The following is a 26,411-nucleotide window of genomic DNA, read 5'->3' on the forward strand; positions in this document are numbered from 1 at the left end:
ACAGGAAAAAACAGCCCAAGATATCCATAAGGGTGCAGAATTACCTTGCCTTCCCCATGTAACAAAATTTAATTTTAATTTTAATTCCACTAATTTGGAGTTTGGGATTATGGGACAGTGCTGGGCTGAAGGTCATCTTTAATTAGTACAAATAAGTGTGTAAATGAGATATCAGGGGACCATATCAATTATTGAAGGAAAAAAATAATCTGTTTTCAAGTACCAAAGAAGCAATCTCTTATATGGTAACAATTGATATGCTAATTATAAATAATTCATCCATTCATTAGATAGCCTAAGGACATGAAAGTAATAAGACCGCATTTCATTAAACTTTCTATAAAATTTAAATCTTTCACTTATTTAGACTGGTCTTCCCCCCAATTATCCCAAATTAATGCAATTCTAGTCCTAGTTATTTTATTACATTGTCTAGTGGAACACTATATATATTCCAAGTCACATCTGACAAAGGCTTAATTAGTTGATCAATTATTCTTGACTAGAGCTAGAGAAAAGCACTGATGGCCCATATTCTTAATAACAATAAACTCAGATATGAATTATTCTTAAAACAACTTAAAATATGAGTTTTTGACTTATTGTGAGAACAAGACTCACATTTTGCCTACTGTATTTCTTTCTAATTTAGATTTACTTTTTGAGTATTTAGAATACCATCACCAGAGTCCTATGGAAGAATCAGCAGAATGAGCGAATTGCCTCAAACACGAAGACTGAGCAGAATGAATGAACTGCCCCCAGCACACTGACACCCCCTTCACGTAAGCCATACCTGCATTTCCTTCAAGAGCAAACTCCCAAATGAAATACCCTGCCGTGCCAGCTTCACTCCAAGGTGACAACACGGGTAGACAAAGGAATCACAACTTCCTTTTAACTCCCGATCCTTCTGCTTTGCCAAAGCACCAATCCCAGAAAAAATCCGAATGTCTGGCTTTTCCACTTCTGCACTCAGATTGCACAGCCCTATTAATGAAAATCTATCATACAAATCAGGTGCCGCCACAAATTAATGACATCCAGCCTCAGCTGCGCTCTCGAGGTTGTTTACAAATCCATCCACACACCCCTTTTCTGGTACCATACAGCTCTTTTGGCTCTTCACCACCGTCCCATCACTTCTTCGACCTCTCATTGCGGATAGCCTATCTCTAGCTTCAAGGAAGCGAGTGAGTCCATTAGCTTAAAACTCTTCAGCATGGGCTCTGCAGACATCCAGACACAACAGGTAGGGCAGACAGCTCAGGAGTTCGGTGCCTTGCCAGTGGGCAAGGAATTTATGCTCCCCGGGTGACAGAGTTGGACTCACTGGTGGTTTCCCTACACAAGGCTCTTCTGCCCCTTCTGTTTGGACCTATAGTTAGTACTGGAGTCGATAGCTGTGTGTCCAAGAGACTTAAATCTTGGGACTTTCCATGTGCCAGTCAGCCCTGAATCTCTGTTGCAACACTTACTCTCTAGTTCATCGGACTCACCCAGGACAACTAACTCAGAAATGATGATGGGCAGCGACCATCCCAAGGAACAGAGAGAGTCTACAACTGCAAGCAATACAGTCCCGTCCACCTGCCCCCTGGGATCACAGCCCCTCTCCACTAGAGGTGGAGTGGACATCACCATCCCTGAATCCTCAGGACTGGGGAGTGAATGATGGGCTAGACTAGACTTACTGTTGTTCTCCTACAGATTGTGATTCTAGCAATGGAAGAACTATTATCATTGATGATGAGGCAGTGGCTGCCACAGGTTCTGAGGGGAGGGAAAGGGAAAAATAAATGTAATATGGGGCATTTTGGGGACAATGGATTTGTCCTGAATGACTTTGCAATGATAGATACAGGCCATTATACATCTTGTCGTAATTTACATAATTGTACAGGAGAGAGTTTAAACTATAATATAAACTACAATCCACATTTAGTGGCAATGCCCCAATATGTGTTCATCAATTGTAACAAATGTATCACAATAATGAAGGATGTTGTTAATGTGGGAAGGGGAGAGAGTGGGGCATATGGGGGTGCCCTACACTTTTTAATGTAAAATTTATGTAATCTAAATATCTTTTTAAAAAATTAAAAATTAAAAAGCAAAACTCCTCAGCCTGATGGCCCCTGCTTCCTTACAAGCCGTCCACTCTCCTATTCATTTCTTTCTCTAGGCCCCTCAATCCATTTTTCACCCTGAGCCAGGCTGATCTCTCCATAATGCAAATCTCAGCATGTCATACTCCTGCTTAAAATCCTTCCGTGACTACTCATTATCCTCAAAATAAAATTACAGCTCCTCACCTTGAAATGTAAGGTTCTTCTAGATCTTGGTCTCTCCTCACCACCCCCATCTGGCCTTCAGATGGAACTTCTTTTAGGAGCCCGAGTGAACCCATTCTCTTCAGCCTCTGTCTACTCAACTCCAGGTCCTTCCCTGCCCAGCAGATGCCCACTGACCTTTAAAGGCCCCCATGGGGCTCACTGCACCTCTTCTAAAGTCACTTCTCCATCTCCTCGGTCCCTGCCATGGGGTGTCCCAGCACACTTGGCTCCCCCGTAACCACAGGAGGCGGTCCGGCAATTGTTTCCTTGTCTATCTCCAGTGACCTGTGGGAGTCTAGGAGGCCAGATCTGATCCCAAAGCCCTAAGGCAGGCACATGTTTGAAGGTCCTCACACAAGCACTTGATACTGGCTCGCTGAATGTGTGAGGAAGTGAGTAAATGAATGAATGAACTGAGAGGCTCATTGTCCTAGGCAAGTAATGCAAATTCAGTAGCTATCAAACCTGGTTGTACATCAGAATCACCTGGGGAGCTTTTAAAAACACAAAGTTCTGGGCCTCATCCCAAACCTACAAATCTGAACACTTGGGGAATGAGGCCAAGATGTGTGTCTGGCTTAACAAGCTCCCTGGATAATTTTGCAGAAGGAACCAACTCAACACTGGTCCACAGATGGTGTCTAAGAATCCCGGCCTTCACAGAGCGTTCCTATCTTGGGTACCTCCCCATGAGTATATCTAGAATGCAAGGACAGTAACAGCTCAATGCTGATGCTGCCAAAGGTAACATGACAACTTTATGCCGTACTTCTCAATTACCCTTTGATAAACGACTTCTGGCTTTTCACAATTCTAACGTTTTGCTTGCATGGAGCTCACAGCCAAGGACATTCTGTGCTCTCAACTACGTTTTAAGCAACTGGAGAGTAAGAGCTAACACCTTTACATCTCATAGCACTGTCTCATAGTCTACACTGTAAACAGGGATCAAATGTGAAGTAACAATTGGAAATTGACTTCACTCATATTCCAGTACTTCTCTCACCCAGGAAAAAAAAATTTAAATCATATTCAAATAAAAATACAAGAAACTAGCACCATGTGTTATATTAACTCAGCCTTTACCTTCCACTGTAGTTATTCACAGGCGATTGTGGTTTTCTTGTAAGGAAAGCCACTGATCGGCACCCTGTTTCTCTGTGGAGGAAATGACCACACAGAGATCATTTCCTTCTAAATTCCCAAAGAAGAATGAATATACAGAACTCAGAAAGCTGTGAACAGGTACGTTTCTTAAAAATGCACAACTAACTCTATATAGCTAATCACGTTTGCCCCTAAGAAACAAACTATTTCTTCTTGAATTGAATTATTCTTCTTGAAGCATCAGGTAATAGTGAATTTGTGGAAAAGTCTCTTAGCGCGGATAAATGTAATTTCTGTCAATTTAATTTCCTACATGTAATTAAACCATTTTTCTTTGAAGTAGTTTACTAATCAAATCTCACTTATCGAATCATTACAAATGGTAAAGAAATCAAAAGTTAAAACAAGAGATAAGCAAATAGTAAGAAATTCAATCTTTGAGGATTAAATACAAGTGAATCTGCCCTTTTCCAGTTTGTGTATTTTGGTATCTTGACTATAGCTAAGAATACAGGGAAACTACAGTCACATTTTTAAGAGCTGATAACTTTGGGTTATATTTCTTTAGTATTTTTCAGATAAGTATATAAAGAATATAAGGGTTAAGCTAAGTGACTAGCCATAAAAGAAGGGAAGGGTTAAAAAGAGATGTAATTGTTTACTATTACACAGTGTTTAAAATCAATTTGTTTTTTTTTTTTGAAAATACAGCTTTTAGTATTTTAGAAAGATTGAGACATTCTTAAAAGTTCTAAAGAATAGGATAAAGAATAAGATATTCTAAAGAATAGAATATTTGTGTTATTTTAAATGAATGAACCCTCAAAGATTATATAGGTGCTAGTTTTTGCAAGTTCTCCTATTAGCATGATGCTAAATGAAGATCATGATTTCATATTATTCATATCCAGCACGTTGCCACGGGTTACTGAACTCATCCTCCTTGAATACTAAAAAACAGGGGGAAACTGTAAAGGATTTCCCAGAGTGAATGCCTCCTTTGGTGAGTCACAAGACACTTTTCTTTTTCCCCAAAATTGAAAATTCTATAATGCACATCTGATGCATTCCAAACCAGTTCAATAGATCTTATCAAAGATATGGTTGATTTACCCAGTTTTAACCACTTATACTTTTTAAAATCATATTCACCAAAATTCCTAGCTTGTTAATTTTGTGATTACCTTGGACTTAATTCTATCTTATACCATGCAGACCATCTAACTCTGCTTTTGTTTTGCCCCACCCCCCCATACTGTAATTTTACAGTGTTATTAGTAATTATTTGGTTACTGGCCTATTGTTAGCCATGGAATAATGGTCAGTCTAAAATTTTACAACAGATGGCAAAAGTTAGTTTTCACCTAAATCTCTATCTTCAGCAATTTTTCGTAACTATTAATAAAAAATAAAGAAGGACACAAGAGAAAACGAGAGAAGAAAGGAAAATGATTTTCTAATGAATGAATTTGTTTGTATTTGGGGTTTCTTTTCCTTTGAAATTTCAAATTTTTGTGGCCAGGTACCTTTGTCCCTAAGAGGTAAGACCCAGGAGTTGTGCAGTCCCGGCTCCCTATTTCATCTCCTCCAAGAATCATGGAGGAGACTCTCAGAGCAGATGCATGACTAAGGGCTCACGACAACATGAAGCCAACAGACACAGCTGAGAAGACACAAGCAAGCGGTCAAAGAAACCCACCCTGAGGTGACAAGAGCAGCAATTATATTAGTAGCCCTCTATTCCATCTCCCCTGCCAGATTTTAAGAGGATCTGCGGTTTCTCTGGGCAAGGACAAGGTAACTCCTCCGCTGGGAGGCTTGAGATTATTTTCAAATAACATCCACCAATATTTAGGATGAGACTCACTGGAACATACAAGGAATTCTGAAATCTGTCCTTTCAGCACAACACAGGCCTCTCAAGTGGGGTGTCTGCACGGCAAGATGAGTGCAAGATAAACCACCGGGGTAAAAAAAGAAATTATTTAAATTTTTACATAAAAATAAATTCCTTTTACTAAGATTTCAAATATAGATGGCTAATTATGCATACATAATTAAAAGAGCAAGTGAGCGTGTGTGCGCGTGTGGATAAAATCTCAGTGTTGTCATCGGCGCTGCTTAAAATATTGATCAGCGGCTGCCTCACAGGATCAAATGAGGCAATGCCTCTGCAGAGCCTGGTACCAAGTACACGCTTACGAAACACTGACACCCTCCCTGACAGAAGGAAGAGTGGACTGAGGCTCCCGCTTGCTCTCTGGATTTCTGCTATCTTGTTAGGAAGCATGTTCCTGGACTGCGAGAAGAGGGCTGTGCACGCATCCCAGGTCTCGCGCCCTCAGGCTTCCCACCACCAAGTTCAACAACAACCTTCGGGGGTCTGAGTGCGCAGCACCAAGCGCGGCCGACAACGGCTCTGGACTGTGCAGGACGGGGGAGAGAGCACCGCCACACACAGGTCTGCGCTTGACAGTGGACACCTCCAGGTCTGGTCTTCAGGTGGGGAGAGCACGTTACGGTTCACTGTGCTTTGGCATTCGAAATAAAGGTTCTTCCCAGGTCTCGGGCTTAAGGCACCCGCCTCGAGCAGGGTGCCGCACGCGGGAAAACCAGGCTGTGTTCTCCAGCACCTCTGCTTTGACAGACGACGCCAGGATTTGGGGGAGACCTGATGAGCAAGGGCTTTTGAAGTTCCGTGAGTTGGCCATAACATAAAACAAGCCACTAAAATATCTTTTAGGTTGCTCTTTAGGTATTTTCCTGACTTTAAGGAAAGGAGGATCAGGGAGGGGGCAAAGTGCTGAAAAATGAATAGATAAAACGGAAACTGAGAGGAGGGCCCTGGCGAGGAAGCTCTGAGCTCTAGGCTCTAGATGAGTGCGGTTCACGGTGGCCTAGAAAGTGAGGTGCCGGGGAGCTGGCGGCAGCTCCGCAAGCTGCGGAGGAGGGGAAAGCCTTCTCCTCTCCAGCCCCGGCTGCACACAAGAGCCCACATCCTGCTGCTACGCCATCTGCTCCTAGAAAAGCAGCTGAAATATTAACACAGTTCCAGCCCACCCTCTACCTCCTGCACAGCCCAGGAGGCCATTCTGCCCTGAGACCCCACTGCGACCGTCACTAGTTTTTAAACTCTCCGAAAGAGGAAGCATACTTGGTTTACAGGAGAGAAGCCACTGGGCTTCGCTTTCAAAATCAAACTTGAAAGATGACCCTTAGTCTCACAGCCTTCTTCGCTCAGGTTGTGCTGCTGTGCGACTCAATCTTATTGCAGATATACACACACGCTGCCGAACCCTCAGATCCAAAGAATCATTTTTTCTACCTTCCAATGAAAAGTCAAAATAAGTATCTCAGATTAAATTACGTCTGATTATATGGGACACATTTCCCCTGATTGAAGTGAAGTCAAGCTCTCGTACATTTATATTTCACAGGGATAATGAATACACAAGATTCTCTACCAATTTTACTAAGTTAGAAATTCAAGGACAAGAGAGCCCACTTAGAGCAATGAATAATTCTGTGGATTTTCTTAGAAGATCACATGACAAAATCAATAAGAAATGGAATATCTGATTTCTGATTAAATGAGTGCCAAGCATTAGGCCAGGAATCAGATTTACAGCTATTTTTAACTGTCCTGACCCTGAGCAAGTTGCCCGGTGTCGCCTTCTTCAGCATCCTCAGGAGCAAAACTTTCAAGAACCAGCCAGTTCTGCAGAGTCACGTCCCAAAGAAATACTACCACAATAACACAAATGCAGGAAGTGCTTAGAGCACACCAGGCACGGTGCTGATTATTTTGCATGCATTTGCACATTTAATCTTCATAACAACTATACGTTAGATATTAATTTATCCTCGTGTTACAGATGAGAACACAGAGAATAGACTGATCATGAACACTGTCAAGATTACGCTGCCAACAAGTGGGTGCCTGGACACCGACCGAAGATTTCAATACAATGTTACTACGGAAAAGTGCTTTCTAAACATAAAATAGGAGTCGCTATTAGAAATACAGAAAACCCCATCTGATGCTATGACCACCTTCACTGTACGGTTTTTCTGGGTTATTTCACTCCCTGGCTAAACGGACCTTTTTAAAGGATGTTTTAAATGTTTATCAAAAGCTTGCCTACTGCCTCCAGTACAAATATCCAGTTAGCAAGTATGGGGGAAAATGCCCAGAGACTTCTTCCAATTATTTTTAAACCAATCAAAATGAAAATTCAAATAGGTCCACTAGGTTAATAGGAAGCCTCGCTATAACTGAAAGCTCCAGCAGCTAATCTAAAGAGATGCTTTATCCTGCAAGTTTGGCAGATTCATAAAGGCTATGTGGTTTTATAATTTCACCAAAGACCCATACTGGAATTTTAAGACACCTTGAGACATAAGCCTACACGTGTACAGCCCGCTGTGTGGACACCACCCCAGGTCACGCAGCCCGCACCTGCTGGCCAGCCGAGGTGTGTGTAGCAAGGACGTGCAGCCTCACAGCGACCCACAGGCCTTCTGTCATCAGCCTCCAGCGCACCGGCTAGGAACATGGCTAAGAAGTGAAACGCCAGTGTCTGAGCAAGACAACGTGACCTCCGCATGTGAACACCTGAAGGCACACTGAGCACTTACTATATACGTGGCACTTTTTAGCCACGGAGAGTATAAAATCAAAACATCATCCATGGCCTCAGTCTTGTAGAAGGAAGGTCGGGCAGGAGAAGGACGGCAGATGAATCACAGGTCAGGAGGCCCTGGGTCTGAACCCTGGGCCTCCCATGTGGTAGGCGGATGCCCTATCCGTTGGGCCAAGTCCACTTCCCTTGAACTGAGTCTTAAACACTAGGAGATAGCTAGATGCAAAGTGCAGGGAACGAGGGGAAAACATATGGGCTCTGAAAACTTGTAACAAATAAAGGCAAGATGGTGGCAGAGTTTCTTTGTCAAGTTTATGCCACTCTTTATATCATACTTTGAGAGAACAACTGACTGAGATGCTGGTGAGACTCTACATATATCAGTTGGCACTCTTAGTTATATGGGACAGAAGCCAACCCCGGCTCTTTCAATAGTGGCAAAGACAAGTACTACTTGATACAATACTTCCTATATGCAAACTCCCTTCTAAGTGCTTCCTGCCAACTAATTCAGGCGGCTCACCCGAACCCTAACAGGCGGGAAGGTTTATTACTCCCATTTAGCAGATTAGGAGACTGAGGCCCTGAGAAAGTAGATGACTTATCCAGATGGTGCAGCTAGCGATGACAGGACTGGATGATGAAGCCAGACCACCTGGCCTGCCTTTCTGCTCTAAATCTCAACACTACACAGCCTTTCAGAAAAGGAATTCAAGATATTTTGAGAACTCATAGGATGGCAGGGAGGGCAGGGGATCGGGTCTTTGGACTCTGCAGCCAGAGCCCCTTGAGTGAGGACCCCGCCGGAGTCGCTGGCCAGCACAACCGCTGCAGCCGGCACCACCACCACTGCCCCGGCCACCCCCTGCTAGTGCCAGGAGCCAGGAGCAGCACCTTGTGGCAACACCACTGCCACCTCCAGGAGGATCCCCGGCAGCCCCCACTCGGAACTGGGGAGACCTAGAGGCGTTCCAGGTGTCAGGAAGGCTGGGAAAGCAACTGCATGGCAACCGCAGCTTCTTTATGGAGACGTGCACGCTCTGCCTCCTCCGTGGGCTCACAGGTAGAGAACTGCAAAGACACGCGGTGGGGGCTCTGATGCTGGGCAGCCTTCCCCCCTGCCCACCCAAAAAACAAAGGCGAATATTCAGCACAACTCAATCGTTCCGTAGGCCTTCATTTTATCTCATAATGAAACGATCTTCAAGCAAAAGTTGAACATGCCGAAAGCAATAAATGGTCTACTCGTTGGCTAAGGGGGGGGCCAACCAGACAGGACTCTGAATGGGGGTAGGGCGGGGGTATTAATTGCAAAGCTAGACAGTTCTTCCCTCCAAAACTACGGCCACCAGAAGGACGGGGCCGGCACAAGTCCTATTAGACCTCGTGCCCCCAGGCATCTGCCAAATCTCTCTTTCATCCTCAAAAAGAGGAAAGTTGGCCTGGAGGGGCCATCACAGATTAACACAGAAAGATAAATGGAGATTTTAACTGTGTGTATGAGTTACCTAAGCCATAATTTTTCAACTGAATAGGTATATGACAGATGTTTGAAATACACATTATTTACGGGGCTGGTCTGGGCTTCTGCCCTGCTACTTGCACAGCTCTAACTCTTCCAAACCTGACTATAGATATCTAAAGCATCTCCCTTTTATCAACAATGCAAGAGCTTACGAACAACAGCAAACTCTACTAAAACAAATTCAAGAATTAAGAACCACTTTACTTTTAGGAACAGGAGAACAAACCATCTCCTAGGATTCCTAACCATGATTCTCTAGGTTTTCAGAAAACCTAGTAAGACTCGGCATTGATGGAATCCAATTGACCCTCCATCTGCTGGAAATAAGAATAACCAAGTCATCTGCTGTCTCCTAAGAAGCAGAACATAAAGTACAAGCTAATCTACTCTACTGTTCTTGACAAACATGCTAAGCAGGTGACCTCCAACCTGTAACTATACCCTTTACTTTCTACTGCGTGCCAGTTCCATATTTCTAATTGCCTCAAAGATCTCTCTACTGGGACAAGCAACACATTGTGTCCAAAATGGAACTCATCACCTGCTCCATTTTCCCAGCTTCCTGATCATTTATTACCTTCTTCCAACAAACACCCCTGCTAGGCCATTTATTTTCTTTCACCTCCTAAACCCAGTTAGTTACAAGGAAGAGCCAGTCCCTCTGTTCTCCCAGATTCTCCCTGTCCTCTTCGCTCCTGTCCTTCCTTCTTCCCTTGGCCTGTAACAGTTTTTCACTGTGTGGTGTGAGGACCACTGGGGCACATGAGTTCATTTTAGGTGGAAACTAGTTGATTTTTTTTTTTACTGAAAAAAATGATCTTAATCATTTTTAATGGAAATTAGAAAAGTATAATTATCAAATGAAAGACAGACTTTCACAGAAAGTACAAAGCTTTCTCTTTAGTCCACTTAAGTTTAAAAGTGGGTCAATTAAAAGGAAATTCTTAAGTAAATAATAGTATAGGTAGTGCGTGGACATGGGAAAAAGTCTCGAGGGTGCTGTGCGAATGTCTGGCAGTGACGGGAACCCCGGTTAGCAGCTGCCCCTTCATCATTCTGCAGCAGGATTACCACCCCAGCCTCTCCTGCTGGTGGCCCAGGTCGAGGCCCTCAGCTCTTCCGTCTGTCCAGCAAGCCACTTCCTAAAACGCTCCTCTCATCATTTCTCTCCAACTACGAATCTGTTACCCACAACATAAACTCTGCATTCCACCTAAGTACCAAGATCCCACTCGACCTGGCTACAGGTCCTCTCCACTTACATCCCAGAGTCAGCGTAGGGCAGATTTCCCATGCACACCGTCATTTCCAGCCCCAGGCCGTGGTGCCCGCTGTTTCCACCACCTTTCCCCAATCCTTCTCCTCCTCGGGCCCTTCAAATCTCACCCAGCTCTTCAAGAGCCAAGCACGTCCTGCCTCCAGGCAGCCTTTTCTCATCTATATTCTTCTCTTCTCTGGAATTCTATTCCATTTATGCCAACCATCCCACTCTGCACTATTTCCTATTATTTTTCCATTGCCAGCTCATCCTGTCAATTGTAATAGTAGATCCTTGAAGGACAGGATCAAATGTTATATATTTTGATAACTTCCATAGATATCAAAGGATGACAACTCCCATGAGGAGTTCAGATACATTTTCCTTCAACATTTTTTTTAAAAACCATGTTTTAGTCATTCATCCAATAAACACTTATTGAGTGCCTCGTATGCGGCAAGCCCTACGGTTGCTGGCAAAATAGAGATGTGAACCAAACAGGCACTGTCATCGAGGAGCTTGGCTGGCATCTAGCACAGGAGATGCATGTGTAAGCACAGGGTACAAAACAATGTGATTGCATCACTATAATTCACATACAAAATAAATGTCATGGGAGTGATTCACTCTAGAGAGGAGGTGCAGGAAGACTGAAAAAGAGGGGGGCATGTGAGCTGGGTCTGGAAGGTGAAACAGGGTTGTACCTGACCCATAATGAGCAGTAGAACCTAAGTTAAAAGGTTGTAAAATGTCCCTGGCTTACTGCTTCAGGTAAAGGGTTCTCAGGGCCTGTGCACGGGATGGCGGGGAGAAGCAGGAGAGGTGGGAAAAGTGGGTAGGTCAGGACACAAAGGGCCTTGGCTTAGGACGTCATATACAGGTGCAAGCAACTTTTAAAAGGGAAGCAACATGACCTGTTTTTGCTTTGGGGGAAATACTGGGGGACATGTGGAGAATGGATCAGACTGGAACAGAGGTCAGTTTGGAAGATACTGTAATAGAACAAAACAGAAGATTTAAGCAACAGGGACAAAGAGAAAGGCAGAGATTTTAGAAATATTTAGGTGGTAGAAATAATAGGATTTTCTGGCCAACTGGTTGTGCATTCCAATGTCAAATAAAAATAGTCTAGGGATTAATTGCTTAAGAAGAAGTTATTATCCACTTTTAAAATTACCCATGTCACTTCATCTGACTGTTACTGTTCATCTAGAACTGACTATGGTCTATATTTTTGCAAACCAGAACTTCTAATTTATACTTTATACATTAATCATTGCACAGTCTCTGTGACTGACCTACAAACTACTGTCCTAAACTCAAAAGTGAGTGTATTTTTCCTTCAGATGGATCTAACCAGATTTTGCTACATTCATTCAGCATAAACAATACTGTACTAAAGAACAAACCATTGTTTAAATTGTCCTCAGTCTCTAGGGTAAAGGGAACATAAAGCCAGAATTGCTCTGGATGGGTAAAATGGTAAGATTTTATTATTTTACACAAGATATTCATATTCCTTTTTTTTCCCCCCCCAAATAAAAGCTTTCACTAGAGTGTAAAAGATACTGAAATACCAAGAGGGCTGACCTTTCGTAAGCACATTCACGCTCTCCTGGGAAATAAAGAATAAAGTCATTCGCCACCAAGGGCAATACTCCTCATTTGCACTTGCCTGAAGAAAGGCGTCAACATAGGTAGTTTGAAATTAAAACACAGTTGGAGCGGCTCGGCTGCAAGCGGATCTCTGCAAAGAGGGAAAGGAGGTGACGGGGTGTTGTTTATTAAAACTTGCACATGATTATAACTTGCCTGGTCTACGCGTGCACACGTACTGCTCTGGTCAGCAGGGTGGGCCCTAAAATGTAGGTAGTTAACACAATGTTTGGGGATGACAGGAGACAGAATTCTATGGCAGAATGACTACTATTCCCACATACGGAAGCATATTACTCCAATCAGGTAAAAAAAGGGAAGGGGAACAAATGTGGGTTTTTTAGTGATTTCTGTGTAATTATTCAGAAATTCTGTGCTCGCTCATTACAGAGCCACTGCTGCACCCAGCTCTGGACGCCGGGGACTCATTTCAGATGGAGGGAGGTCGTATTACTTGCCGGGGACACAGCTGGGTCATGGCAGTCCCAGATTAGAACCAGCGTGTCCACCTTCCACTCTAGAAAACGCTCAGGAGTCTTAACAGAAGCTAGGGAACTGGAATGCACAATCAACTGTGCCCCCCAAAGCAGTTTCTAACAAATGAAAACTAATCAACTCATCAATGCGGTATATGGGTGACTTTCCCCCACTGATTATATTGGTCTAAATTAGCCAAAAAAACTGATTTAAATTTTCTTAAGATGTTACTTTGGCGCTTTTATCTTTTTCTTCCAATTCTTTAAATCCACAGTATGGGGGGGGAAAGTCTGCTTAAGGCTTTTGAAGAGGTTCTTAAAATAACAAGCGCTAACCTAAAAGGTGGCAAGGTTTTAGGGGTGTCTCATTCACAAGCAAAGCTTTTTACTTTCCAGACCTGAGCAATAAGAATGGCCCGAAACTTGGTATAATACAATGTCCATATGAAATGATCTGCGGAATATGAAGAAGCACTCATCCCTGAGTCTGGGCGCGGGCGGAGTTCGGAAAACTGAAAGTCAGCAGCGGCATCTGGGCCAGGGGGTCACGGGTCACACAGCTCTAACAGAGAAGACTCACACAGCTCCATCAACAAAAGACGTCGGCCCTTGCAATCACTCCACAGAGGTACACAGCATTTTTTCATGTATAAAGTATCCCCATTACGTAGCTATTTCCCTCTTTGTAGGGTGTTTTGTTGCCTCTTAATTTAGCACAACTACAAAGTTTAATATCATAATTTCTAATTTTAGAAAATGCTGAAGACTGATCCTGCATCCAGTTGGCCCAACCCTTTTTCTTCTTTAGATAATGTCATGCACATTTTATTATTCATCTTGATTTGAACAAAAGGCGAGATACTCCCCCTTCTGCCCCCAAACGACCACTGGGAAATTACTAGTCAAGAAGAACAATGGGCTCATCCCAGGGCCTGTGAACTTCCTGGCTGCTAGGAGGCCTGTGAATTCTTAGGATTACTTTAGATTCAGCAGCATGAATCGGGAGATTAAGCAGTCCTATAAAGCACGGTCTTCAAGATTTAAAGTTTCAGGTCTTCTATCTTTGGCGAGACCTCTTTAGTTTTATGTGCCTGTTCTAACTTCTTAAGTGTAGTTTATCCTAAAGTTTATGAAAAAGCCAAAACTAAAGGTCAAGCTTATTGCTATAAATCATATTTCAAACTCGTAATTACTTATTAGTGGAGAAAAGCCTGAAATATGCTGTCTCATTAGGAAGCTATTATGGGAAGCCTACAATTTTGCTTACATCGGGTTAAAAGTGACACACCTACTATGTGATAGAAACTCTAGGACCAAAAGGACCATTATTAATACCTATTTCTAAACACTTACAAGGATCTTCCATTGTTTAAAGTTTGTTGTTTTTTTTTAAAGGTCTTTTCCCTATGGTTTTTAGAAATATTTGTTGGGAAGATTCTAAAATTAGTCTCTTAGCTGAACTTATATTTAGTACATCTCTGAAGAGTCTTAACACATCCTTTGAACTCAAGTAATTTATCCACAACAACAATAAAAAACCGTTTTACTGAAAAAAAGTATAATACTAGTAGTTATTAGGCTAGTGACTGGACAAACAGAAAAGAGAAATATGCGACAAGACTCTATTTGTATAAAGTCACTAACTTTGATACAAGTGGATTTCCTTTACATTTCCTAAGAGAAAAAGAGCTTCTTTTTAATTATCTCAAAGTATTTCAATATACTCTCCATTCCTAGCAACACATACTTTAAAAGTAGCCATATTTGGAAAGGAAACTGATAACCTCCTCCCACCAAAGGCTTCATGTGAAAAAGACTCTACCTACTTTCCTAATGTTCATCATAGGTGTTTGCCCTAATATTTACTCTTTCCTTCCATTAGTACCAAAACTTATTTTTTATTACAGGTATAAGTTAACATCTAAAATAAAGAATAAATAATAGCTCTCCCTCCCTGGGCAAAAATCATATTATATCCAACGTGTATACACATAAGGATCTAGCAAGGCACTTTGCTCTTAGGTGGCACGCCACAAAATGCTGAATGAATGACACAACTCTCCCTGCCCACCCCCCACCCTGCCCCTGGCTTTTAATTTTCTGTTTCTCAGCAGTAACCAAACATTGAATCTACACAGAAACTACCTAGCTGAAACAGGATATCCCCCATTATCAACTTAAGATCATGGTACCATTTAGAGGTCAAGAAATGAAATAAAACAGAATAAAATAGAAGTAAAAAGCTTCTTCCTGAAGCCATCAAAATGCCTTCCAGTGCTGGCAACAGCAGAGTTCTTTTGCAAAGAAGGAAAATGTAATCATAATGAGGCAATGACAAGATAGATAAAAATAGGCTCCATGGGAATATGCCTGAAATTATTAAACAGTGTTGCAGATTTGTTGCAGAAATTATGGCCACCTGCCCTCCTGATAGCTTCATCCTAGGCACCAGTACTGATTCCATAAAAGGGGAAAAAAAAGAGGGGGCACTATTAAGTACAGAATGAAGACATTCAAATCCTAAGCATATGAAACCAAAGATTATCTGAGCACTCAGTGCAAACATGGCTTTGTGTAGATATTTGTTTTGAGGTTAGATTTGGATTAGATATATTTCAAAATTTGCTGTCACAAGTCTCAAGATTATAGCAACCATAGCAGTCAACTGACTTACATTACTCAAGGATAAACTGTACTTATCACTCCTCTTTATAAATTTGGCTTTTCATGAAAGAGAGAACGAAGATATTGCCAAAATAGTAAAACATCCTCATGTGGCCAGACTTTGCAAGGGAAAAAAAAATGGTTACTTTCTTGAAGGTTTATACTCATGGAAATGTGGTCACAAGACATTTTAAAAGCACAAGATAGATACTGGCCCCGGTTAAAAGGACTTGCTGTTTTAGGAGTAAGATAGTGGAACTGGGCTTTTAAGTACCAAAGGCAAGTTCAACACAATCTTCCCATTCAAGACAGGGCTTAGAATGATTTGGTATAGCACGTGGCTTAAAAGATCATCCTGGTTCCTCCACTGCATTGTGTTTAAGAGAAAATTAATTCTTTTGGAATGAAAAACAAACAAAAACTGGTGTTTCATGCATGATTACATACAAGTGGTTAGCCATAAGTAAGGAGAAAACAGGAAAGATTTCCAGGATTCCCCCCTCAACAATTCCTCAAATATTTTACCCCTGGGTTTCCAAATCACAACCAAAGCTACTCCTCTGTATTTTCAAAGGAAGTGGCTCCTTCCACGATGCTGTAGCAGCACTGCATTTAAGATGAAACCTTTTCCAAACCTTCGCTTTCATTTACCGTTTTGTTGATCCTTCCTGGGTGACATGCAAATACGATACAGCCCCCATTCATTCTGTACAACCTAACTCAAAGCGACTTATGTTCCGTCCACACAGAAGCATGTGAACATTCCATCTGCACACACACCCCTGCCCGACAGAACAGTCGGTGAACTCCAGCACAGCTCTCTGCGTGCAAATAAGGCGAGCCTGCAACGTCTGCGGAGCGCTGCCCCGGCCAAACCATCCGCGGCTGCACCTGGAGCCTGCGCCCTTTCAAGAACGCGCGACTGTTTAAATGCCCACCAAGACCCCTGGCCACAGGACAGAGGCTCCCACGCCCGGCACTGCGGGCAACGCTGGGCGCAGGCTCGCCCGCGAAGCGCCATAGGCTGCCGCGCGGAGGGCAGGCGGCGATCGCCCGCAGCCAGCGCGCCGGCTCGCCCCTCTCCCCCTGCACCTAACTGCGAGCTCCCCAAGCCACCCCGAGGCCCGCTGCGGCCGTGCGGAGCCACAAAATGGTGGATACGAGCGGGTTTCCCCTGCTCTGTCCACGGCCGCCCGCGTCCATCCCCTCCGGGCCCCGAGCGCGCCCCGGGCGCAGAAGCGCGGCCACCAACCTGATGTCACGTAGCCCCGCGAAGCCTGGGGCGCCAAGGCCGCGGGGAAGCGCTTGTGCAGGCGGTAGTCCTTCTCGCTGCGGGACCGCATGCGGTCCGAGGCCCGGTCGGAGAAGTCCGCGCTGGGCCAGGCTCGCCGCAGGGTCGTGCTCCGCGTCTTCTTCATGGCGGGGACGGCGACCTGCCGCCCCGGTCCTCGGGGGCCTCGGCGCCGGCGCGCGGGGCGCAGCCTCAGCCGGCTACGGCGGGCACGGCCCGGGCGGGCTCTGCGCGCATTTTCCCAGCCCCTCCTCGTCGGCGTCTACACCGCCCGCGGCGGGTCCGGCCCTCCCCACGCCCCCCCACCCCCCCACGGCGAAGGCTCCGATTTTACACGCGTCCCACAATGCATTCCACTTCATTTGCAAGCCGCCCGTCTCGGAGCTCCCAGCCTGCTGGGGGGAAGGCACGTTGGCGGGCTCCCCGGCCCGGGGGAGGCGGGCGGGCGGGGGGCGCGGAGACTCGCGGCGTGAAGGCCGGGCCACGCAGACAATGGCCCGATTCAGCGCAGGAGCGCTCCGCCGGCCGTGCGCCACGGCACAAAGACCCAGACAGGCGAGCAGGCCCAGGCCTCGCCGCGCGCCCCGAGTGCGGGCGCCCCGGGGCCGGCGGCAGCCCCTCCGCCCCGGCGGGCTAGCGCGAGGCGCCCGGCTGACAGCGCGCAGGCTGGGTCCCCCGGGGCCCCTGGGCCGCGGGGCCCGCAGTGCCCGGCGCACACCGGCCGGGCCGCCCCTGCGCTCCTGGGGGGGCGGTCCTCATCCCCGAGGCTCGGCTGCGGGCGCGGGGGCTCGGGCCGGGCAGGCTCCGCGCGCGGCGGCCGGGCTCCCGCGCAGTCCAGGCGGCGCCTCGCCGAGCTCCCTCCTTCCGCGCGGGGGCTCAGGGCGGCGCGGGCGTGCGTGTGCCCCCACGCACGTGCCCCCGCACACTGGCGTGCTCCTCCTTCCCGGCCCGGGCGACGTCGGGAGCCAGGGCTGCCGGGACGCCGGGGCGCCGCCGCTCGGCCGCGGGCGCGCACAAGGGGCGCAGGGGCGCGGGCAGCCGCGCGGTCTCCCGCGGGCCCCGCCGCCCTGGGTTAGCGCACAGCTTGCGTCGGGCCCGGTGTCCAGAGGCAACCCCGAGCGGCTCGCGGGGCCCGGGCCGGCGCCCCAGCCGGGAGCGGGCGCCTGTCTTTACATCTTTCAGGGTGGGCCCTCCGCCTGGGAGGGCGAGAAGAGCCTGCGCTGGTCAGAGACCCGCGGCGCCCGCCGCCCGTGCCCAGGCCCCGGAGCTAGAGCCCCGGCGCGGGGCCGCTGCGGGCTCCTCCGCCCCAGGCCGGCCCGCGCGCCCAGTGCGCGTCGCCTGGAAGCGCAGCGGAAGGGGCCTCGCTCTGCCGCTGCCCCTCGAGCCCCCGTCAGCCACCGCCGGCGGCCGGCCCGCCTTCCCATCCACGGCTCTCCCCGGCGCGGCTCGCGCAGCTGTTTCTGGTCCAGCGACCAATCGCCGAAGGACAGCAGCGGCGGTGGGGAGGGAGGGGGAGCCCCGCGCGGGCCGGGGCGCGGGTCCGGCCCGCACGCGGGGGCCACGCCGAGCCCAGGGCGCGCCTCCCCGGCGCCGCTAACCCCCACCGCGCTGTGCCGCTGCCGGGGGCGGAAGACGCCCGCCCATCGCCCCCTTTACGGTTCCAGAAACGCCTTGGGCTGTAAACAACAACAAAAATAAATCTGATTTTCTTTTCAATATTCTATTTCATATTTTTATCCTTTTTTTTTGCCAACTGTGACAATGCGACGCTCAACATCATTTTTATGCTGCTGTTACTTATTCACAGGTGCCAAGAGCAGAAACAGGACTAGAAAATCTTTACAGGGATATGCTTGTTCTGCGAAGAGCTGACCGGGCAAAGAGCAGCAGGCTCTACGTGGTTACAGGAAGGTCTAGCACAGTCCCGTGCTGCTCTGAGCTTGGCTGCGTGGGGGCAGGAGGGTCCCCAGAAGGAGCCTCGTCTCAGCCCCAGACAGGGAGTCCAGGAGCTTCCCCTCAGCATCGCAAGGCTGCTCTCTGTAACACGCAGCTCTTGAGATACCGGGGATAAATAATGCCATTAAGTACCACATGGAACTTACATTTATGCTCATCAAAATTTATTATTAACTGTAAACCAACTAGCTAACCTTCAGTGACATTTTTTTTTAAGTTAGGAAAGCACGGGTCTCCTAAAGACATTTGCTAAGGGAAGCGGACTTGGCCCAGTGCTTAGGGCGTCCGTCTACCACATGGGAGGTCCGCAGTTCAAACCCCGGGCCTCCTTGACCCGTGTGGAGCTGGCCCATGTGCAGTGCTGATGCGCGCAAGGAGTGCCCTGCCACGCAGGGGTGTCCCCCGCATAGGGGAGCCCCACGCGCAAGGAGTGCACCCCGTAAGGAGAGACACCCAGCGTGAAAGAAAGTGCAGCCTGCCCAGGAATGGCGTCGCACACACGGAGAGCTGGCGCAGCGAGATGACGCAGCAAAAAGAAACAGATTCCCGTGCTGCTGACAACAACAGAAGCGGTCACAGAAGAACACTCAGTGAATGGACACAAAGAGCAGACAACTGTGTGGGGTGGGGGGGAAAGGGGAGAGGAATAAATAAAAAATAAATAAATCTTAAAAAAAAAGGCATTTGCTAAAATGTCTCTTTCCGTGTAAGGACTGCTAAGACCAGAAAGACTACAACTTGAGAAGCCCTAGAAGGCTAAATGTGTAAAGGAGCATAAAGGTAATAAAAACTGTACTACTGAATGCCAGAGATGTTAACATTTAGATAATTCAATTCAGCAGTTACTTAGCACCTCCCACCAGCCCAAAGTGGTTATGTGAATGATTTATAATAATTATGACATAAGGCTAATGGCAACAGCTGCGGCAACTGTAATATTCATTCATACAGCAAATAATTATTGATTGGCCTATGCCAGCGCCGAGGTGGATGCCGACAAACACACCACCACACACGGCCCCTGCCCTTGTGCAGCCCACAGTCTATAAGAGAGAGAGTCAGGAAGCAAATCGACGCACACACTGTGCCAGGTACGATGCAGAGAAATAACCTCCGTAGAAAAAAACAGATAAGCTGAGACCTGGAGGGTAAGGAGGGTAAGGAGCCACTCAACAAAAACTGGGGCCAAAGTGTTTCAGAGAGCAGGAATAGCACAGCACGCACAAAGGCCCTGAGGCAGGGAAGACTGCTTCTGTTGGAAGAAATGAAAAGTCAGGGAGGCAGGAACTGGAGCAAAGTAAGAGAAAAGGAGAATGTCTGATGAGGTCACGGAGGAAGAACAAGCCAGATCATGCAGGACTCGTAGGCTACGTTAGGGGTTTGTAATCTATTCTTGGTGCAATGTGAACTACTGAAGAGTTTAAGGGAAAGAAGCAGAGATAGTTCTAGAATTTCTTTATGAAAGGGCTTAGAGGAGAGCATCTGTTTGAAGGGAGGGGCACTTAGGAGTGTGAATAGTACTTGACTTAAAATTGAGAAAGTATTAATTGTTCATAGGTGAGAACAGAGGTAGGTTGATAGGTTGGGAGAAGAGCTACTGCTCTCCTCCTGCACTTCTGAATGCTGGCCTAACAGGGCCGTGATATCCAATGTCCATACTGTTGGCAGAGTGACCCTGGAGTCACGGCAAAATAGCCAGACAGAAGACTCTGGCAGTAAAAAGGTCGGGCTAACAGAACTGCCATCAGATCGTGTTTTAGTTTCTCATGATGCTCAGGCAAATACCATGAAATGTGTTGGCTTAAACAATGGGAATTTATTAGCTTATGGTTTCGAGGCTAAAACAAAGTCCAAATCAAGGTGTCACCAAGGCAATGCCTTCTCCCCAGAGATTTTGGAGTTTTGGGGATGGCTGCTCGTGGTCGTGGGGTTCTTAGCTTGTCCCATGGCAAGGCACGTGGCATCCTTGTCTGGCGTCCCCCTTCTCTTCTGGTTCAGCTTCCTGCCCCTGTGGCTTCCTCTCTCTCTGAATTTCACTCCACTTAGAAAGGACTCCAGGGAAACGGACTTTGGCCCAGTGGTTAGGGCGTCCGTCTACCACATGGGAGGTCCGCGGTTCAAACCCCGGGCCTCCTTGACCCGTGTGGAGCTGGCCCATGTGCAGTGCTGATGCGCACAAGGAGTGCTTCGCCACGCAGGGGTGTCCCCCGCGTAGGGGAGCCCCACGCGCAAGGAGTGCACCCCGTAAGGAGAGCTGCCCAGCGTGAAAGAAAGTGCAGCCTGCCCAGGAATGGCGCCGCCCACACTTCCCGTGCCGCTGATGACAACAGAAGCGGACAAAGAAACAAGACGCAGCAAATCAACACCAAGAACAGACAACCAGGGGAGGGGGGGAAATTAAATAAAATAAATAAATCTTTTAAAAAAAAAAAAAAAAAAGAAAGGACTCCAGAAATAGGATTCAGACACATTCTGAAGAAGGTGGTGTGGCAGTTTGATATTATTTATGAGTCCACAAAAAAGAGAAAAATTATGTTGTAAACTGGTCTGTTCCTCTGGGTGTGATACCTTTGATTGTATTAAATTCAACGGTTTTAAGTTTAGATGATAAAGGATCAGGGCTTTGATTCGACCAGCCAGTAGGGCGTGCCTCAGGGTTGAGCCCCCACCCCTTGTCGGGCTGACACAAATGGACACACGGAAGAAGACACACAAGGAGGAGAGAGAACGGTGTCCGTTTTGATCCTGAAGCCCCAGGCAGAGATGAGCCATGTGCCTGAGAGTCTGCAGCTGGAGAGAACAGAGCAGCTGCGCAGCTTCCAAGGCCTGGAAAGAAACGAGCCCCTGCCAGACCAAGAGGAAGCCCTGCGAGCCTGTGCCAGCTGACAGCTGAGACCCGAAGAAGCAAGTCCAGAGCCTCAAGAGGAAGAAGGAAGGAGAGACCAGGCGGAGATCGCCTGCCACCTTGCTTCAACGCCTGGCAGCTGACTTCCGTGAGAAAGCAGCCTTGAGTAAATAAGTAAATCTTTAAAAAAAAAAAATGTATATATACACACACCAGATTTACCAATGCAATTTAAGTGTTTAAGGGAATGTAAGGGGTTTCTAAACAGGGTTAATTGTTGAGTAAAGGGAATTTAGTCTTCACTTTTAGCTGATCAAACATTTGTCAAAGACCCCCTGAGAGTTATGATTTTATTATTTCTGAAATGCCAGATTTAGAAATGGAATAAGTGAACTGACAAACTGAAATAAATTTTGATTTTTCAATTTGTATCTCTAGGAAAGGAAAATTTGATTTTTGAATTTCTATCTCTAGTATACTGAATATTATAATCAAAGACCTAAGTACGGTTAACAGGCTTTGCTATGCACAGGAAGCCCCCTTAGACATTAGAAAGCCCAAACTGACTGAAGCCTGAAGGATATAACAGGCCAGAGAGAAACTGAGCTACAGAAGTAAGTGAATTAAAGGCTGATGAATGAAACTTAATATAAGCATATAAATGTAAGAAGGATAACAGATCTGAGCCTTGACCGTATAACCCAGAAAATGAACTTCAGCCTGGGGAACCCCTAAACACACAGCACCCTGGGGTACAAGGAAACCCCTTGGTGTGGCACTAGCAACTTCTGTTAGTAGATTAGACTCATCAGGTTGGAAATTTCAGGATCATTCAACTGCAACTACAACCAAAGGCATACTTCCTTGCCCCACATTCGACTTTGTTACAGTAATATGACCTAAACATGCAAGAACAAAATAGGGTGTGTATGCATTCATGTATGTGGAGTATGCATGAAACGTTGTATTAAGGAAAATCCAGAATTTTGAATCTGAGAGTGATTTATCTTTTTTTCCTAATCATGCAATGGCACATAATTATGATCTGAGGAGATATATGGTATAGGTTTGTTTTTAAATCTTTTTATTGTAGTAACAAATATAAAGCACAACATTTGCACTTTTCCAATTGTACACAGTCAAATGTACAATTCAGTAGTAATTATATTCCCAATATTTTGCTACCATTGAAGACATCCATTACCTCTCTGTGCCTCTTCCTGAAACATGATTTGCAAACTATATGAACAGTTTACTTTGACAAACATGTTCATTAGTAATATATGTGTGTGTGTGTGTGTGTATATATGTAATACACCCATACATACCTTGGAATTAGGCTTGTGTGTGGCCCAATTTATGAAGCTAGATGGAATCTGGAAAAGATCATGGCCCTACAGGGCTGGGCTTTCAGAGGTGAGCACGGCTTGTGAGGTGGACAATTGGGAGAATTTCTTAAGGGACACAAATATATACTCATGCTTCCATATACACATGCATATACACAATACATACATATGGCCTAGGATATTCTGACCTCCTGCAAAAGCACCTAAGGTGCATGGCCATGGCTTTGTTCCCAAAGCACAGTTAGAAGTAAAATTTCGTCTTAACTCAAGCTCTACACTGCTAGATGTTATCACGAAGCTCCAGCTTTGCAGTCTTTCTTAGATGTTCACTTCCTGTGTAGACGGCCAGTGTGTTTGTTTTCGCAGTGGTCACTTAGACCCACAGCTCCCAAAGGTGCATTCTGAGAACACCTGTACCAAGACTTGGTAGCAGATGTTACTTGCAAAGAGAGCTCCATTGCCAAATAACATTGGAAAATGTGTTAAGCATAGTTAAAACAGGTCTCCCTACTTCTGGACATATCAGAGGCTTTGATATGCTAATACATATTGGAAATTTACAGAAAAGAAATGTTCCTTGAGCTCTAAGTTGACCACTTTTTGCTGAAGCACATTTTGGGAAATATAGATTGAGATTGTCAGAGGTTGAAACACCCTGCTGAGTGGCAAACCTAAAGGCTAGAACATGTTCAAATCTTGAGAACTCCTAAAATGGTGAAGATGTGTGCCTTTTGTTCTTACCATCCCTGTCGAAATCTAAGATGAATTTCTCTTAGCCTCTCCACTAGACACTTTGTCACATATAACCTACCTCTGACAAGGGTATAAAGAACAATTAATGAATTCTGTTCCCAAAGAGAGCAGGGATGAAGGGACTCCCTTAGAAGGGAAAAAGGGGGCCCTGTGTCGGGAAGTGGATGTGGCTCAAGCAGTTGGGTGCCCACCTACCCCATGGGAGATCCCGGGTTCAGTTCCCGGTGCCCCTTAAAGAAGATGAGCAAGAAAGTGAGCTGATGTGACAGGTGGGAGCTGACGCAACAAGATGATGCAACAAAGAGACACAGCAAGGAAACACAATGAGTGACCCAACAAGTAGGCAGCAGAGGTGGCTCAAGTGATTGGGTGCCTCCCTCCCACACGGGAGGTCCTGGGTTTGGTTCCCAGTGCCTCCTAAAAAGAAGACTAACAGAAAGCGGAGCAGCAAGCACAAACAATGGCGGGGGCGGGAATAAAATAAATCTTTAAAAAAAGAAAGAGGGCCTGTGTCACTTGGAAGACTGTTGATGGAATAGGATGGAACAAATGTGACAACAATCTCCAGGCCAGACTAGTCACAGAGTTGTATAGCAGAAGGCAGCAAAGTGTGGAGATGCCAAAGAGCCTGGGATTCATACCTCTGTTTGGGGTCCTGGGAGAGTCACCTCTGAGTTCCATTGTACCATCATCTGTGATGGTAATAATACCACTCTTGAAGGACTGTAGTGAGGATGTGAGGTAAATACAAACGGCCCAGTCAGTGCTGGCATGTAAAATTCATCAGTGAGAAACAGCTAGTGTTAATACTAGTACTGAATGCTAAGGGAGAAAACATTTTTTAACCCTGAACCCTTTCTCGGCAGCACAATCTTCTGGTCACCCATGGACCCTGCTTTGTCTGGACTCACAAAACAGGCTGAATTCCACCGAGGAACAGTGGCACCGTGGGTGCTCTGAAGTTGGAAGGCACCCATAAAAACTGGGTCTTGAAAACGAAGAAAACACAACCCAGCACAACGAGAATGTGCTTTGGGGCCGTGGCGCCCAGCGGATCAGAGCACACCGCAGTCAACGTGGAGACATTACCAGGATCAAGAATGGATCCAAGGGACAAAGTTATAGTCGAGAAGTGGCTTTGTGCGTGCACTGCATGGAGGACAAGTTGTTGTAAATTGGTTTTTTAATCTTACCTGCACACACTGGTAACAAATTTTCCTCACTTTTATTGTCTTTGAAAACAAAGGCTAAACTTGGGTAAACTATGTGTACAAAAACAGTTCAAAAGCAAACCAGTAGGGTCAGGTTCCACCCAATTACTGGGTAATGACATGGGTCCTTCAAGGATGCATTTGCATTTGTAAAAGACCTGGGAAACAATGTTTAAGTTTTTTTGTTTTTTTTTTACATTTCAAGCAATGAAGTTATTCCTCTTAAAAATTTGTATAAACAAATATATTAACAAACACTGTGTCTTACATCAAAAGCATCCTGCTTTTAATTTTAGTATACTATTACTTAATATATCAGTTTTTTTAAGCCTAATTAAAGCCACATCTTCATTATTAAATTTAAATTATTTTAAAGACCTGGATCGAATAATACTCTGCATTTGGTCAAATCCCACCTGCCAATTGGCAGGTGGAGTCATCTGTGCCTTTGCTGGTCTAGCCTGGTTCTTAGAACATTTCCAGATGGATCAAGGTGACTGTAAATGCATCTTGCCCTGCGATTACAACCTGTGACCTTGGAGGAACCATCCACCTGCCCAAAACTTGACCCTCAGTCCATGTCTTCAGGGCCCAAAGATGTACAAATATGTTGGGTTCAGGACAATTCTCTAAATCCCCTCTGTGTGTGGGGAAAGAAGTTTCAGTCCTTCCCCCCTCACTCCTTCACAGATTAAACAGGCTTCCCTACCTCCTAGCTTAGCCAAGAAGACTAAGGGAACACCTCATAAAACTTAAATATTGCTTTTCTGAATTGAAAAGAGCAAGGGGTAAAAGTCATGAGGAACAGTCAAAGAGGGAGTGGAGGCGAGGCCGACACTGGGGTTTCCTCTTAGACTGCCTCTGGGGATGGCTCCCGCAGCCTCGGCCTCTGCAGGCACATGGAAGACTAAGCAGGGGAAGACTGCACTGGATGGACAGTGAAAAATGTATATCCAGTGGGGATCGGCTGCAGTTGGGTGCCAGGGAATTCCGGGAATGATGGAAATATAAAACTAGATTGTAGTGATAGTTGCACAACTACATAAATTTATTAAAACTCGTTGAATTGTACAGTTAAAATGGGAGAACTTTATGGCATGCAAATTATACCTCTATAAAGCTGTTTAAAAAATTAGCCCAGCCGTGGTATGAAGGAGAACCCTAGAACAAAGGCAGCTGAGCTGGAAGCTATGCTAGCAGTATCACTGAGATGATACAAGTCTGAAGTTGAAGGTTAGCTGAAAGGATGGAGAACAGGGAACAGAAAGCATTGCCAAGTCAGAATCTGCAGACCTGGCAGCTGAAAATGTTAGGGGATGCAGGCTGGAAGGCAGAAAAGGC

At 45.9% G+C, this 26,411-nt stretch overlaps 1 protein-coding gene across 6 annotated transcripts in view; it reads right to left on the reverse strand.

Moving 5' to 3' along the window:
• The window catches only part of STOX2 (storkhead box 2), a 242,191-nt gene that overhangs the window by 84,714 nt on the left and 131,066 nt on the right, over positions 1-26,411 (reverse strand). For 2 of the 6 annotated variants that reach the window (XM_023585548.3, XM_058303229.2), the window contains exon 1: positions 16,918-17,214. The exons of 3 other annotated variants lie outside the window; for them this stretch is intronic. In XM_023585548.3, coding sequence (XP_023441316.1) covers positions 16,918-17,083 — 166 coding nt within the window. In that variant the 5' untranslated portion in view covers positions 17,084-17,214. Of the gene's footprint in view, positions 1-16,917; positions 17,251-26,411 lie in introns of those variants that run through there. One more of the 6 variants, XM_004481744.5, reaches the window with a different exon arrangement.

Source organism: Dasypus novemcinctus, chromosome 1 (assembly GCF_030445035.2).
Source record: "Dasypus novemcinctus isolate mDasNov1 chromosome 1, mDasNov1.1.hap2, whole genome shotgun sequence".
NCBI lineage: Eukaryota > Metazoa > Chordata > Mammalia > Cingulata > Dasypodidae > Dasypus > Dasypus novemcinctus.